Consider the following 14,223-nt stretch of genomic DNA (forward strand, 5'->3'; position numbering starts at 1 on the left):
GGGCATGGAGGTTCTAACCGTGGGCTGCACTTAAGAATGTAAAATGAGGTTGGAACAATAGCCAGTGACAGATATTGGCATGCTAAGAAGGCAGGAATGGTGATTTATTATAAGGTCAGGGTGGCTAATAGATTAACAGATCTGTAGGAAGGTGAGTGCAGGTAGGTGCCATGTTGCAGGTCAGCATGTCACCATGCTATAGAAGAAAGTGATTTAAGAAATTAGTGCTCACAGACTGTAAATGAAACATACAGAGCGACCACACATGTAACAGGCTGTGTCCTCATGGGCGGTAACAACAGAAGAGAGGGAGGTACTAAGGAGGGACTAATAAGCCCATTGACCAATGAAAATCCACCATCTATAAAAAACAGTGACTGGGGCCACTTACAAAGATCATGCCTCGCAGACCAGTGCGTGCGCTACCCAGGCTCGACCTAAAAAAGACCTATCAAGCGGCCACCGCTGACCTTCTTAGAACTTTTTAAAATTACTCTGCACAGCAGACGGGCTGCTGTACATCATGGCTAAAAAAAACATTGACAATCGCTATCTGACGAATAAACTGAAATTGTCTGGAGGCTCAAGACCTTCTCGGAATGCGGAAAAGTTCCTGCTCGAGCTCCCCCTCCTTCAAAAGGGAAAAATTGATGGTGCAATCGTTCTCAGGTAATGCGGTTAAAAACTGGACCTCGCTTCCTCCTTCGCTCCGTGCCCTCACCTCCATCCAGATCTTTAAAGCGGACCCTCAAATCTCTTCTATTCCAAAGACACTTTCAGAACTAATTCCCTCCTTCTCAGACCCCACCAGGAAGTTCTTTAGTCATTGTAAATTTGTCATATATATTTATATTTTTGTTTGTACATTCTGTGCTTGCTGTGTTTGATATTGTGTTCCTTTTGCCTGCGTTGTTTTGATTCTACGGCCTGCTATTTTTGTTTGTTCCATTTTTGTAACAGTTCTCTCATGTAACGTAACTGGTTCTATTGTACAGTGCTCTGACACCTTCGGGTAAAGTCCGTGTTTTATAAAAATGCATTAGTTAATTAAATAAATGAATAAATAAATAAACAAACCATTCGGTGACGCCTGGTGGCTTTGCCAGTGCTTGTTTTTCTGCCCGCCCTACAAAGTTAGCAGTCTAGTTTTTTTTTTTAGACCTATGAGGGCGCCCTGGATAGTTTGAAGTAACACTTCCGGGTCGGGAGCGGCTGCTGGATGTTGTGCTTCCGGTCGGCAGCTCTTTGGCTTTCCCCTCATTGTTGAAGGCTCGGGTCCCGGCTGGCCCCGCGCGTGAGTCCGTGGGGGTGGCCGGCCGATCTCTGGAGGGTGTAGCCGGTGCCGAAGGCCTCGATCGCGGGTGGAACCCTCGAGCGGGCCTGTGTACCCGGAGGGGCCGCAGCTGCCGCTGCACATGCTGTGACCCTGCACGCACCGTGTGAGAGAGCGGGGCCGGCCTGAGCATGGAGGCCGACCTGCTGGACACCCTGGAGGCGCTGGGGTAGGTGGAAGAGAGAGGGGCGATGCATTCCCCTGAGGTGCAAGGTGGAGGGGGCGTGGTGGTCTGGGGGGGCGAGAGCATGTGCCCTATAAAGGGGGAGGGGCGGGGGTTATAAAGCTCAGGTGCTGCAGGCGTGTATCCCTGCGTGCATTGCATCTCCAGGTGTCCATTGACACCTCAAGATAAGGGAGTGCAATGCAGGGGGAATGTAGGCTGCCATCAGCATTTCACATTACTATGCACTAGACTGAAGAAATAATTCACAGGCTAGCAGCAGGAACATGCAAATAAGAGACTGTCTACGGGCCCAAGCATAACATAAATCTATCTGTGCCACTTTAAAGAGTATTGCACGTTCTGCTGTAATGACGTCGGGTGTCTGCACTCTCTGATAAAACCACTCCAGTGTATGTTGGCGGCAGAGGCTGTATGTGGTGCATAGAAGAATGCTGCACTATGAGCACCCGACCACTGAAAGAGGTGGCCTAAGTTGTTTTAGTTGTGCGTGAGCATTAAAGTAAACCAAGTACAAAAGATATCTGGAGATTCAGAGGCAAACAGAGTTACACGAGATGTGTCTTACTGGCTGCTCTCTTCATTGTGAAAAGGTGCAGCATGGAGGTTGGAAATGCACAGAGGTTAGTGCCTGTCGAGAGCAAAGTTACTTCGACTGTGGCAGGGCTGCTTAAAAAAAAAAAATCTCATAAACCAAGAACCACAGTCCAGGTGTTGGAATCAGTCAATATCTCTTCCACGACAAATAGAGATTAAGAGGACACGCAAGTGCTTCTCATTTTGAGTGAAGAGATTGTCCCTGATATTGAAGGTCTACTACTGATGATGGGTATAAAGGAGGGTGTAATTCAAGAAAGCTGTCTGTCCAGGAAATCCTGCTTTGTCCCTATAATGCTGAAAGAGAAACATTTTGAAATATGTCTTGACCTTGTTTGTAGGGATATTGAGAGCATGCCTTTACATACCAATGTTAATAACTTGACAATAAAGAAAAGGAATGCATTGTAGTCTTTGAAGAACAATTTGAATATCATTATAAGACAAGCCGATAAGGTTTGCAATGACATTTTGAATTTTAGTGATTACAATATGGAGTCGTTAAAACAACTGTCATACAAAACTGACTATGAAGGATATCGGAATATATATTTTTCTTGCACCCTTTGTATTGGATTGGGTATCCTACACTAAGGATACGAAGAATCTCTTACAAAAATTAAATGACATTCAATGGAATAGAAAATTATGGTCCTGAAAAGTCTTTATACCAGCATTTGGTATATTCGCTAACAGAGTATTCTACAGCGCCAGGAAGCCTGCAAGGTATCAGTCGCGCTCTACAAATTCCCAAAACAAAATAAATAAAATAAATTTGACTCAAAGATGGATTTCAAACATTAAAATACTTTTTTTGACATGAAATCTGCCAGCTTTTATAACCATACAAACCAGATTTTTGAATTTGTAGATTTTGTGGCTATTTGGGTCAGATATATTGACTTCTTTGTTGATTTAATTATGATTAATTTGAATTTGAATTTAAAAACATTTATACAGCGCACTTTTACCCAGCGGTTTCATGGCGCTATTTAGGTTGCGATGGACGGCAGCAGTTAGAGGGGGTTTAGACGGGGAAGGCTTGCGCAAATAAGAGGGTTTTGAGTTCCCTCCGAAACTGAGTGTAGGAGGGCGTTGTGCGAAGGCCAACAGGGAGAGAGTTCCAGAATGCTGGAGCCAGGACAGCGAACCTCGCTCCACCTGCCTTCTGTTTTTTAAAACGGGGGGGTGACTAGGAGGGCCGAGTGGGAGGAACGTAATTCTCTGCCTGGAAGGTAGGGCACAATGGCAGAGCAAAGAAATTCAGGGGCGGTGCCTGACCTAGCCTGAAAAGTGAGGCAGCCAAGCTTGAAAAGGGCACGCTCTCGCACCGGCAGCCAGTGTAAAGCATTAAGTAGTGGGCTGGCCCGATGGTATTTAGGGAGGCCATGTATCAGGCAAGCAGCCTGATTCTGCACCAGCTGCAGACGATGGATCGCGTAAGCTGGGGCCCCATTGTATATAGCATTGCCATAATCAATACGGGACAATACCATGGCCATGACAATGATTTTCAAAGCCGGGAGGGAGAAAAAGCGGGAGACTTTCCTAATTGTTCTTAGGGAGAAGAAGCAAGAAGAGACAACCGAACCAATGTGTGAATGGATAGAGAGTTGTGAATCCAAGAAAATCCCTAGGGTTTTAACTTTGGAAACGGGAAGTGGAGGGACACTGAGTGAGGGGGGCCAGAAGGAAGGGGACCATGGACTGCAACCACCTCCGGTCAAGACCAACTCGGTCTTGTCTGGATTGAGTTTGAGGTGGTTGCAGTTCATCCAATCTTGGATAAATGTCATGACTGACTGGACATTCTGGGCAGATGAAGGGGAGTGGGAGAGGTTAAAGATTAGCTGGAGGTCATCAGCATAATTAAACACTGTGACCTCCAGCTGCTGTAACATAAAAATGAGGGGGTAGATGTATAGATTAAACAAAAGGGGGGAAAGTGACGATCCCTGAGGAACCCCGCACTCCCCGCAAGAACTTTTTTGTTTGGAAATCTTGCAATGTACCTTAGTTTGTTCACATTATGATATGAAACAGGAATGTGATATTAGATAATTTCTGCTGTTAAAACCTTCTTATATCATCTATTGATGATGCGTACCTTTTTGAGAATACATACATTTCAATTGAATACAACCAATGGCCAGTGTACGATTATTTGCAATATTATTGTTTTTGTTTGGAATATCTCCCCACGAGTCTATTTATATTCCATGTCTTAACTGTGCATGTTCTGTGGACAATTAACATATGCACTTGCCTGCTGTATCTGTTCTGCAGTGAATGGAAGAATGCACTTGATGTTTTCCGTGAGAGGTAGATACTTGCTTTGCTACTGTAGAGCTGTGCTTGTTCTGCGAGGAAGCAAAGCACAAACTGCTGCTGTCTATTTTGTACCTGTCTTGTGTTGGGGAAAGCTTGTGCTGCTTGTCCCCTAGCTGTGCTTCGCCTTTGAACGAGGGAAGCATGCACTGTTTCTGCGCAAGGTGTACACTCTCTAAGAAGAAGAGGTGCTGCCACTGTTGTAGCCTCATCTTATGAAAAAACATAAACAACTGTTATAAATGCACTTGCATAACAAGCCCATGCCAGTCGGAAGCTTTCGTGGGACACCAAGACCATGGTTTTTAGCCAGACCTCCCAGTTTGACTTTTTTTTACTGTGCCTACTTATCACGACCATAATATTTGAGGGCTCCTTGAAATAATTCAGCTCTGGATGTGCACTGTGCAAAATCTCTTTTGTGGGGCTTAACCCGTTCGCTGCTGCCGTCGGCCGGCGCACAAGCTACCTCCCTGGTGCTGCGCACGTCCAATGGCCGGACCAGTTTCTTGGAACGTTCAGCACTGGCGCTGAACGTTCGAAGCAGCAAACGGGTTAATAGACCACAATGTTATATGCTCTATAAAAATACAGGCTTATATAGGAGAAACAAGACAACTAAAACAACTTCCCTCTTGAATCAATAATAAGATTGGCAGGGAAGAAAGTGTGTGGTTCACTAATACTAATAAAGGCAGTGATATAATCTAATATGGTAAAGTGAATCAATCCAAAATACATTTTTGTTTTATTTAAACGTTTGTACCTCGGCTATAAATAAAGTAGCAGTCCTCATCATTGGCAGCAGGGCATGAGTACCAGGTTGAGCTAAGAGCTGTGTTCATCAGCCTCTACTAGGTTGCTTTTCCAGACAGAATTCAACACAGGCAGTTCTCTGATGAAGCATAGGACCCGTCTGTCACTGCCTCACTATCATTGCACTATTGGCGCTGTGAGCGGGGCAGCAGATGTTTGGTTTGGCTTGTGGCTTGCAGTCTCATATCTATGTATGCCTGGCTGGAATGCAGCCCAAAGCGATCACTAGTGGCTGAGATTAATGCAAGAACTCCTTCCTACCCCTAGTGTTTTTTGTAGTAGACACCCTATGACGGTGGGTATCGCCAGACGTGGCCCCCTTCCTCACTGTGCCCCAGGACTTAAGCTATATTTCACTGAGACCTAACAAAGTCAAAAGTGATCTGTGGTTGCTTGCGTTGCTATCTGGAGGGGACCTGGCCTGGCAGTTCGTGTTGGATTGTTCCTATTGGAGAAGGGCCAAGGCTAATGTGCATAAAGCGGGTCTGCCTAGAATTGAATTGTGGACCAAGAAACGATGGTCTGGATTGCGGCCCAGAGCCTTTGCCAGGGTCCAAGATTTATTCAAGCATTATGTCCATCACTTTATTGTTTATGCTGTAGACGCCCTAGGTGGGACGGGTGTTCTCAGTCATGCAGACATCCGTCCATGTATTGTCATATATAAATAGGCTGCACAGTTGCTTTGATGAGACCACTGCTTCTTGGGCACCTGTTTCTCTTCCAACTCTAGAATTGCATATCTTACTTTGTCTTGTGGTTTTTCCTTGAAGGCCACCGTTTTCGACATTTAATTTCCCCTACCTGTGATTATATGTATCGCTTCTAAGTTCAAATTAGGCCATCTATACATTTTGACCTCGTATTTTTTAATACTTTTTGATGTTTAACTCCAGGTATGAAGGCCCTTTGCTGGAGGAAGAGGCATTAAAGAAGGCAGTGGAAAGCGGTCTCTCGTCGCCGGAGTTTTCAAAGGCTTGCAGCTGGCTGTGTTCTGAAATAAAGTTGTTGTGCGACCTGGAAGAAAGCATCAGTGCTATAGCAGGTATTCTCAAAATTCTTTCTTTTTGTTATGTCTTGAGAATTTACCAGCCTACCACAAGCTGGGCTGAGGTTGGGGTGGATTTGTTGCTTTTTGTTACTGTTTGAAGAACTCCCATAGTATGCAGTTGAGGTGCCAGGCTCGCTCTTTATTTTGTGTTTTGCATTTTTCCCTAATCACGTTGTCTCAGTGCATTCTGACGCAACTCTAGGCTGCAGTTTAGGAACGAAGAAGCTGCTGAACTAACAACCCCTTTTAGTAATTACTGTAGAGATGGTCCCACCAACCATGACCAGCACATATTATTCCTTGAATTATGTAATTGTGGCATGCACTTCCTTGTCCTGTGCCAACTGAATCTCTTCGTAGTCAGGATAACAACTAGTGCAACTGGTACTCGAGAGATAATTCAAGTCTCGACACTCAGTTTCTGTGATCCAGTCATATCATTAAAGCCATTGTTCCCTGTTTGTTGCTAGCCGCTTGGGGTGATAAAATGTTACTTGGACCAATTGATGGCTCCTTTGCGTCTCATCCGCAATTTTTGAGCAACATAACTGTCACTGTGGCTTCTCTAACCCAGCCCCTTTCCCACTTTAGTGTGTTAACACTCGGGGTTTCTGGCCATATTTCATTTTTATTTTACAATGGTAATGTTGTCTGAAAATTTACAGCTCCTCAGAAAGCAAACTGTGCATGTTTTGGTAACAGTTTGCATTTCATTTACACTGTGCAAAGTATAACTTAGAAATTAAATTGTTGACAGTGTGAATTTTGTTTTTTTTAATGGTTTAAATCTTTTTATTAGTTTCAAAGACAAATGAGACAACAAAGAGCATGACCCCCAGCTCTCAAACTTATCTTAGTACAAACAACAAGTGTCCTAGGTAGCTGTGATACTGTAAAGTCTGCATGGAGCGGGTCTGGTAAAGCCGATGCATACGGCGCTGCAAGAAGCAAACAACTGAAAAACCCCAACAATCCCACTCCCACCCCACCCCTCGCCCACCAAATGAATACAAATAAGAGAAAAAGGGGAGAGGCTAAAAGAAAAGGGGAGGGAACGGACAGAGTACCTTATGATTCCTCGCGTTCTGCGAGACCCTCGTATGGAACTCGCCTGCGGTAATGGTGTATCCGCTAGGCGCAAGAGTCGCAGATATCTGAGACACGTCAGTTCCCTGAATTCTGTTGTGAGCAGCGCTAGGAAAGGACGCCACAGTTCGGGAAACTCAGAACTCCTACCCGCTAGAGTGAGAGACCTCTTTTCCATCCCCAACACCATCCAAAGTCTCTGCAGCCATCCGGAGTGTGGAGGCGGCTGGGGGGAATGCCAGTGTGCAAGTATGTTCTGGGTAGTCGCTCCTAGGGCAATAGCAATCAGGCGCCCTTTCCGTGACTTAGCCGAATACATGAGCGGATTGAGTAAGCACAGAAGGGTAAAGGCCGGGAAGCGTGGAAGTTGTGTGTCCAGGTGCGAGTCTACTTCATCTAAAATGTGGGACCAGTACGATTGAATTCGGGTGCAGCCCCATAGAAGGTGTTCCAGTGTACCCACCTCCCCACACTCCCTCCAACACAGGGCGCTCTGGTGGGGGTAAAACTGATGGAGGCGCTCTGGGGTGTAATACCAGTAGGTCAGTACTTTAGCCAGTGTCTCGGTAAGGCCTGCGTGATACGCCGAGTGCCTGGCCCTGTAATAAATACTACCCCATTCCCTATGAGTGAGAGTGCGGCCTAAGTCCATCTCCCAACGCACTTGCCCTGCATTATATGTGTGTACAGTGGTGAGTAGTAGGTGCTTGTAAAGATCTGAAATTAGTTTCTTGTCTCCAGTGCGAGTGATAAGCCACTTCTCGCATGCAGTTAGGATTCCCTGAGCCCCGGGTCTGACTTGGGGGCTGGAGAGCCCAACGCCTTGGTTGTAGATAGGTTATTGTTATCTCCGTGCACTCCTGTTTTTGAGAGAGTTTCCAAAAGGTGCTTGAGGCGCAGTCCTTGTCGCACTGTGCCTGGCAGTGCCTTAAATAATTCAAGGAATGTGTGATTTGGAAATCACTAAGGATGCGAAACAGATTCCACTACCGACTGAACCGTCCCCTGACGAAGGGTTACCCTAAATAACCCGAAATGCATTGGGCATGAAGGAATATAACGAAATGTTTACGTTTTGAATGAATTTTGACTAATCTTGTCAATAAGAAGAATCATTTGACAAGCAATAAGAAGAATCATTTGACAAGAAATAAATAAATACAAAAGATGATAATAACAACGATATGACTGGCTTTATTTGAAAACGACAACTAAGCTATGTGTTAAAAATGTGAAGAAACCCCATGGTTTCATGTTAAACTCTCGCGTCCTTAGTTGTAGATAGGACAACCTCTCCGTTTCCGGGATACCATAATCTTTCCGGAGACGTGTAAATGGGATAATTCCTTCTAAGTCAAATAAGTGACCCAACGCTCTGCAAGGGGTAGGGCGCCAATGTATGAAGGCCTTGTCAATGGTACCCGGATGGAACTTTGGGTTATTAAATAGTGGAGTAAGCGGGGAGGGGAACAACGTCAGCCCGTGGGTTATGGCAGTGCGAATCCATGCTTCCATCATGGTGCCCGTGATGTTAGAAGCATAAAGATTAGGTGGTCTGTGTGCTCTGCTAAGGAAGGGGATACCCTGTAGGGGCATGCCGGCGACTGCTTGGTCCTGAAACAGCCAATGTTTCTCGGAATGGAGACGGCTCCACTAAGTAGCGGAGCTAGGAGGCGTAAAAGTAGAGCTGCAAGTCAGGGACCCCAATACCTCTTTGTTCCGGAGGCAGAATTGCTATGGCATGCTTAAACCTGGGCTTGCGGCTCTTCCAGATGAATCGCGCCAAGTCTGATTGGGTTTGTTGGATCCAGCCCTTAGGGGGACACAGGGGAAGCGTCTGGAAACGATAAAGAATCTGTGGAAGTATGGTCATCTTGGTGGCTGCTATTCTACCCAGCCAGGAGAGGGTATGGTGTTTCCAACGATCAAGGTCATGGCGGATGTGGGTACGGAGCCTCCCATAGTTGGCAGCGGCGGTGGCGGGAATGGTGGTCCCCAACTGCACTCCTAGATATGGAATGGTGGCAGCGTACCATTGTATCGGGTGTTAATCGCGAATGTGAGCCAGGGTGTCCGGAGCGAGTGATATGTCAAGGGCAGTGTATTTCTCCATGTAAATCTTGAACCCGGAGGCCCGTGCAAAGCTATGTAGTGCCCTCAGGGTCTGGATCGGGTTAGAGAGGGAGAGCAGAATATTGTCTGCATATTGGCTGATGGTGTGGGTATCGCCACCGAATTTAATCCCGGCAATGAGAGGGTGCTGCCGGATTCGCTGCGCCAGTGGCTCCATGTAGAGCGCGAAGAGGAGGGGAGAGAGGGGACACCCCTGCCTTGTACCTCTGCTTATGGGGAATCGGGACAATGTCTTGCCGTTCACACGGACCGTCGCCTTGGATAAGTGGTAACAGTTAAGTATTCTTGTGCGTAATTTGTCTCCAAAGCCGAATGACGACAGAACTTGCTCCAGGTTGGGCCAGTGCACCCTATCAAAGGCCTTCTCCGCGTCAATAGCCAGGAGCATATACTCCGCTTGAGTGCGAGAGGCCTTCTCAATAAGGTGTAGTACACTTTTAGTATTATCGCTGGTCTGTCTCTGCGATATGAACCCTGCCTGATCCGGTTCAATAAGCTGGGGCATATAGGGCATTAGGCGAGTCGCTAATATACTCGTGTAGAGCTTTATATCAATATTTAGAAGGGAGATGGGCCTATAGGCGCTACAAAGCGTCTTGTCTTTCCCAGGCTTAGGGATTACTACTACGGAGGCCTCTCATATTTCACTGGGGATGGCCCCCCTTTGTGCAAAGGTATTAACAAGGTCCCGCAACAAGGGGCCAATTTGACCACAAAACGTTTTGTAAAAGGCTGCCGAGTAGCCATCGGGCCCCGGGGATTTACCGAGTCTTAGCGGGAGATGGCCGCGATTACTTCCTCCGTCCCTATATCCCTAGCTAGGTGTTCTGCCTGAGCTTGAGATAGTGAGTGTATCTGTGCGGTCTCTAGGTAGTCAAGCCCGTGAAGAGCGTCAAGTGTTGCTCGAATATAAATCTGCATAGAAGTCTCGGAAAACTTCCGCTATGTCTGCGTCTTTCGATGTAAGCTCACCCCCGGGGTCTCGAATGGCCTGTACACCCTGGCGTTGTCACGCTTCTTGCAGTTTGTGAGTCAGGAGGCGGCCGCATCTATTGCCCTCCGTGTAATAGGAATGGCTGAGACGAAGAGCCGAATATTCGGCCTTGTCCTGGTCTAGTGCTGCCAGTTGTTTCCTTTCTATACAGAGCTGGCGCCAGGCCCGAGCGGCTCCTGTGCGTTGGTGCATGTGCTCTAATTCCGCCCCCAAGCTCTTTTTTTTGCTGCGTTCCACATTATTGGCCGCAGAAATGGCGATAAACTCCCCTCGCAGGCCAGCTTTGAGGGCAGACCACTGTGTCGCCAAAGATGTGTCTGGATTAGCGTTGGGGGTCAAGATATTTGTGATGGCTGTCTTGATTTGAGTGACCGTAGACGCGTGATGTAGTAGTGCATCGCGCAGGTGCCAGTGTCGCTGTGGCTGCCGGACATGTGGGAAGTGAAAAGTGGCCACAACTGGGAAATGATCAGAGAGGGATGTAGTTAGGATCTCCGTGTCAATTGTAAGCGCCCGTAAGGGGGTAGAGCTAAGGAGATAATCCAATCTGGCATATGTTTTATGTGCCCCTCAGTAGTACGTATAGGCCCGAGAACGAGGGTGAAAGTGGCTCCACATGTCTGAGAGCCCATGATCGCGCAGCCGATCCAGGTCGGTTTGGGAGAGAGCTCCGACTTGGGTTGTGCGCTGACAAGAGGGGTCAGTGACGTTGTCAAAGACCATGTTTAAGTCCCCCCCCCGTGGCCCCCCCCCACCTAACAGCAAGTATCGTTCAGAATTAGCTGTCACCTCAGTGAGTGCTGTATGGAGAAATCTCCCTTGACACTTATTGGGGGCATAAATAGAACCCACGATGAGGGGAATCCCCGCCACCTTGAACCGGTATGTGAGTAAGCAGCCTTTAATCTCCGTCTCCTTCTGGAGAACCTTACCTTGGAAAGAGCGAGAAACAAGTATAGCAACCCCGGCTGATTTAGTGGAATTAGAAGAAAATAGTTGAGTGGGGAATGCCCAGGACCTCAATCTGTGGTGATCTTTAGGGACAAGGTGGGTCTCTTGTAAGAGGCTGATATCAGCCTGTGAGTGTTCTCGACAGTGGAGGACCGCTCTGCGTTTAATCGGGTTGTTGAGACTACGGACATTGAGGGTGAGAATTTTAAGTGATGTCGGGGCCATGGGACATGTAGAGACGGAACTGGCTGGGATAAGGTCCGGTAGGGCCTCTCAAGAGCTCCTGGTCACAAAGGGGAAAACAAGGTTCGATAGCGCTGCAATCTGGTACCTGAAAGGGGATGGAAGGTGGACGAAAAACCCTGCTAAACCCGCACCAAAGAAAAACCTCACCCCCCCACCCCGAAAACAACCTGAGCAAGGAGTGTTCATAAGAATGGTCCATCGTCCCAAGACGACTGGTGTATCATCCAGTTGGGGTCCATGGTGTGATCAATGGGAAGGGAAGCTCTTCCCCGCCCCCACCCGGAACCAGCAAGGAAGCATTAGGATGGTTAAAAAAAGCGTAGTAGGTCCAGGCCCATCATTGGTCCCTAGAGCCCTCCCCCGCGAGGGTCTCGGTAGCTGCTGCCAGTGCTTACTGTTGGCTATGGGCAATTTCCGAGGCGGGCGGTCTTCGAGGATGCCGTCTTCTGCCCTGACGTTGCCATCCTGATGGAGAGGTCACCGGCCTGGATCCCGGCCCGTCGCTCTCCTCCTCCCTCGGTGGGGCGAACCCCAGCAGTCTGCATGCGTCCATTAACCCCTTCAGTGCTAATGACAAGGGTAACTCGTCATGGAGTTTCCATTGATTTCAATGGAAAGTCAATGGGAAGAGGTGGATGTACCTTAGCATCCAAGTGGTTAAAGAGCGCCGTTGGTGGAGTTTATTGTTGGATCTGAAAATGAGGCGAAATGGGTGCCCCCAGGAGTACGAGATTCCCTGTTGCCGCAAGTGGTTGGTCACTGGGCGGAACTGCCGTCGTCCCTGAAGGGTGATCAGTGCTAGGTCTTGATATAGGACCGGGGAATGACCTTTAAATGAGATGGGGTGGAGAGTCCGTGCTTTAGAAAGGATGGATTCTTTGGTCTTGAAGTCTTGAACGCACACCAGGATATCCACCGGTGGTGCGTTGGGACCGCAGGGCGGACCCACTCTGTGTGCTTTGTCCAAGACGACGTCAGCCTAGTGGGAGTCACCGAGTATGTGCAGGAAGAGGCCAACTGTGAAGGCAAAGATGTCCCGGGTGTCGTCTGTCAACCTCACTCCCTGAATTCGGAAATTATGTCTACGGGAGCGGTTTTCTAAATTTTCCAAATGCATTTGCATGTCCATATTCTGGTCTTGCAACTGAAGGACTTCTTGCTGAAGCGTCGTCAAGTCTGTGACTGTGGAATCGCTCTTCTCTTCGAGTGCACATCCCGACATCCCGGCATATATCTTTGAGTTCCGTTGCGAATTCGGCTTTGACTGACTGGATATCTTCCCTGAGAGTGAGGAAGAGTGATTCTAAGGCCTTTGTGATGGGTTCATCCCCGGCCGCTGCGGGGCGCTTCTCTGTCTCAGTTTCTGGCGCTATGTTAGCCATGTCAGTAGTGGGCTGTGGGCGACCAAAGATGTCTTTTGGAGGTTCTGGCTTTGGACATGCTCACTCAACACCCCAAGCACCCAATGGAGCAGTGGCAGAGGGCCGGGAGACTCCTGCGGGAGCGCAGGTCTTCCAGCCGGCGTCTGTCGTCTCCTTGGGAGAATTAGTGCTGACAGAGACAAAGGTGTGTGGGCCCTGCCTATCGCGGAAGCACCGATGGCTGGAGTCCAGTGAAAGGGCGATTCCTAGAGCCGCTGTTGTGTGTACTCTCCCGTCAAAGATCGCCACTGGGAGAACTCCGGGGCCACACGTGGAGGCAAAGGCCAAACACTCCTCGTATAATGAGGTGCAAGCTGGGATGTTCCCGTGGAGAGCCCTGTAATTGGGGTGGAGAGGCCACTCTCTGAGTGCATCCGGCCCCCTCCGAAGCAGCCCCCGGGCCGCCCTTCCATCGAGTGGTATGTCCAGCAGAGCTGCGCGGTCAGGAGAGAGATAAGAAGCTAGGTGTAGGGGAGTGCCGCTCTCGATGGGTCACCCCGAGCTCACCTCGCCTCCCAGCGCCAGATATTAGCGGTATCGGAGTCCAGCGGTCCCTCCCAACGTGTCCGATGACCCAGTAAGTGCGCAATTTGGGGCCTCTCCCGTCCCTCGGGTCACCGCCGATTTGGGACACGGACCCGACACCAGTCCCCGTTGAGCACTCAATCGAGTGCCGCGTTGCCTCTCAGGGCCCTCTCCTACACCCGCCCGCCGGCGGGTCCCAAGGTGCGGTCCTGAGCTGGCCCCCCCTGTCGTCCCGTTCCGGCAGGCGAGTGACCCAATCCCAGTCCGCTGGTCTCCCGGCTGCCGGCCCACTTCACTCTCTAGGCCTCAGAAGGTCTTCTCTGCTGGTGCTGGCACCCTGAAACAGCTACTCCCAGGCCCGGAAGCAGGACGTGGTCCTCAAATATCCCCCCAGCAAGCATGGGGTGGATAGGGCGTCAGGAGGGGTCGTGTCGGCTCGTTGGACCAACGTGCGGGGACTATAATAGTTGCAGGCCCGCTCCCCGAATGCCGTGGCCTCACCTGCGGCACCGCCGCGTCGTGTAGAGCTGTGTCGGGTGCACCGCCTACCGTGGGCCG

At 48.9% G+C, this 14,223-nt stretch overlaps 1 protein-coding gene across 1 annotated transcript in view; it reads left to right on the plus strand.

Annotated features, from left to right (window-relative positions):
• Positions 1-1,204: 1,204 nt before the first annotated feature.
• Positions 1,205-14,223, plus strand: part of FAM98B (family with sequence similarity 98 member B) — a 46,653-nt gene continuing 33,634 nt past the window's right edge. The window contains exons 1-2 of the mRNA XM_078659442.1: positions 1,205-1,502; positions 6,155-6,303. Of these exons, the coding sequence (XP_078515568.1) occupies positions 1,465-1,502; positions 6,155-6,303 (187 nt within the window). The 5' untranslated portion in view covers positions 1,205-1,464. The remainder of the gene's footprint in view (positions 1,503-6,154; positions 6,304-14,223) is intronic.

The sequence above is a fragment of the Lissotriton helveticus genome, chromosome 9, assembly GCF_964261635.1.
Source record: "Lissotriton helveticus chromosome 9, aLisHel1.1, whole genome shotgun sequence".
Classification (NCBI taxonomy): Eukaryota; Metazoa; Chordata; class Amphibia; order Caudata; family Salamandridae; genus Lissotriton; species Lissotriton helveticus.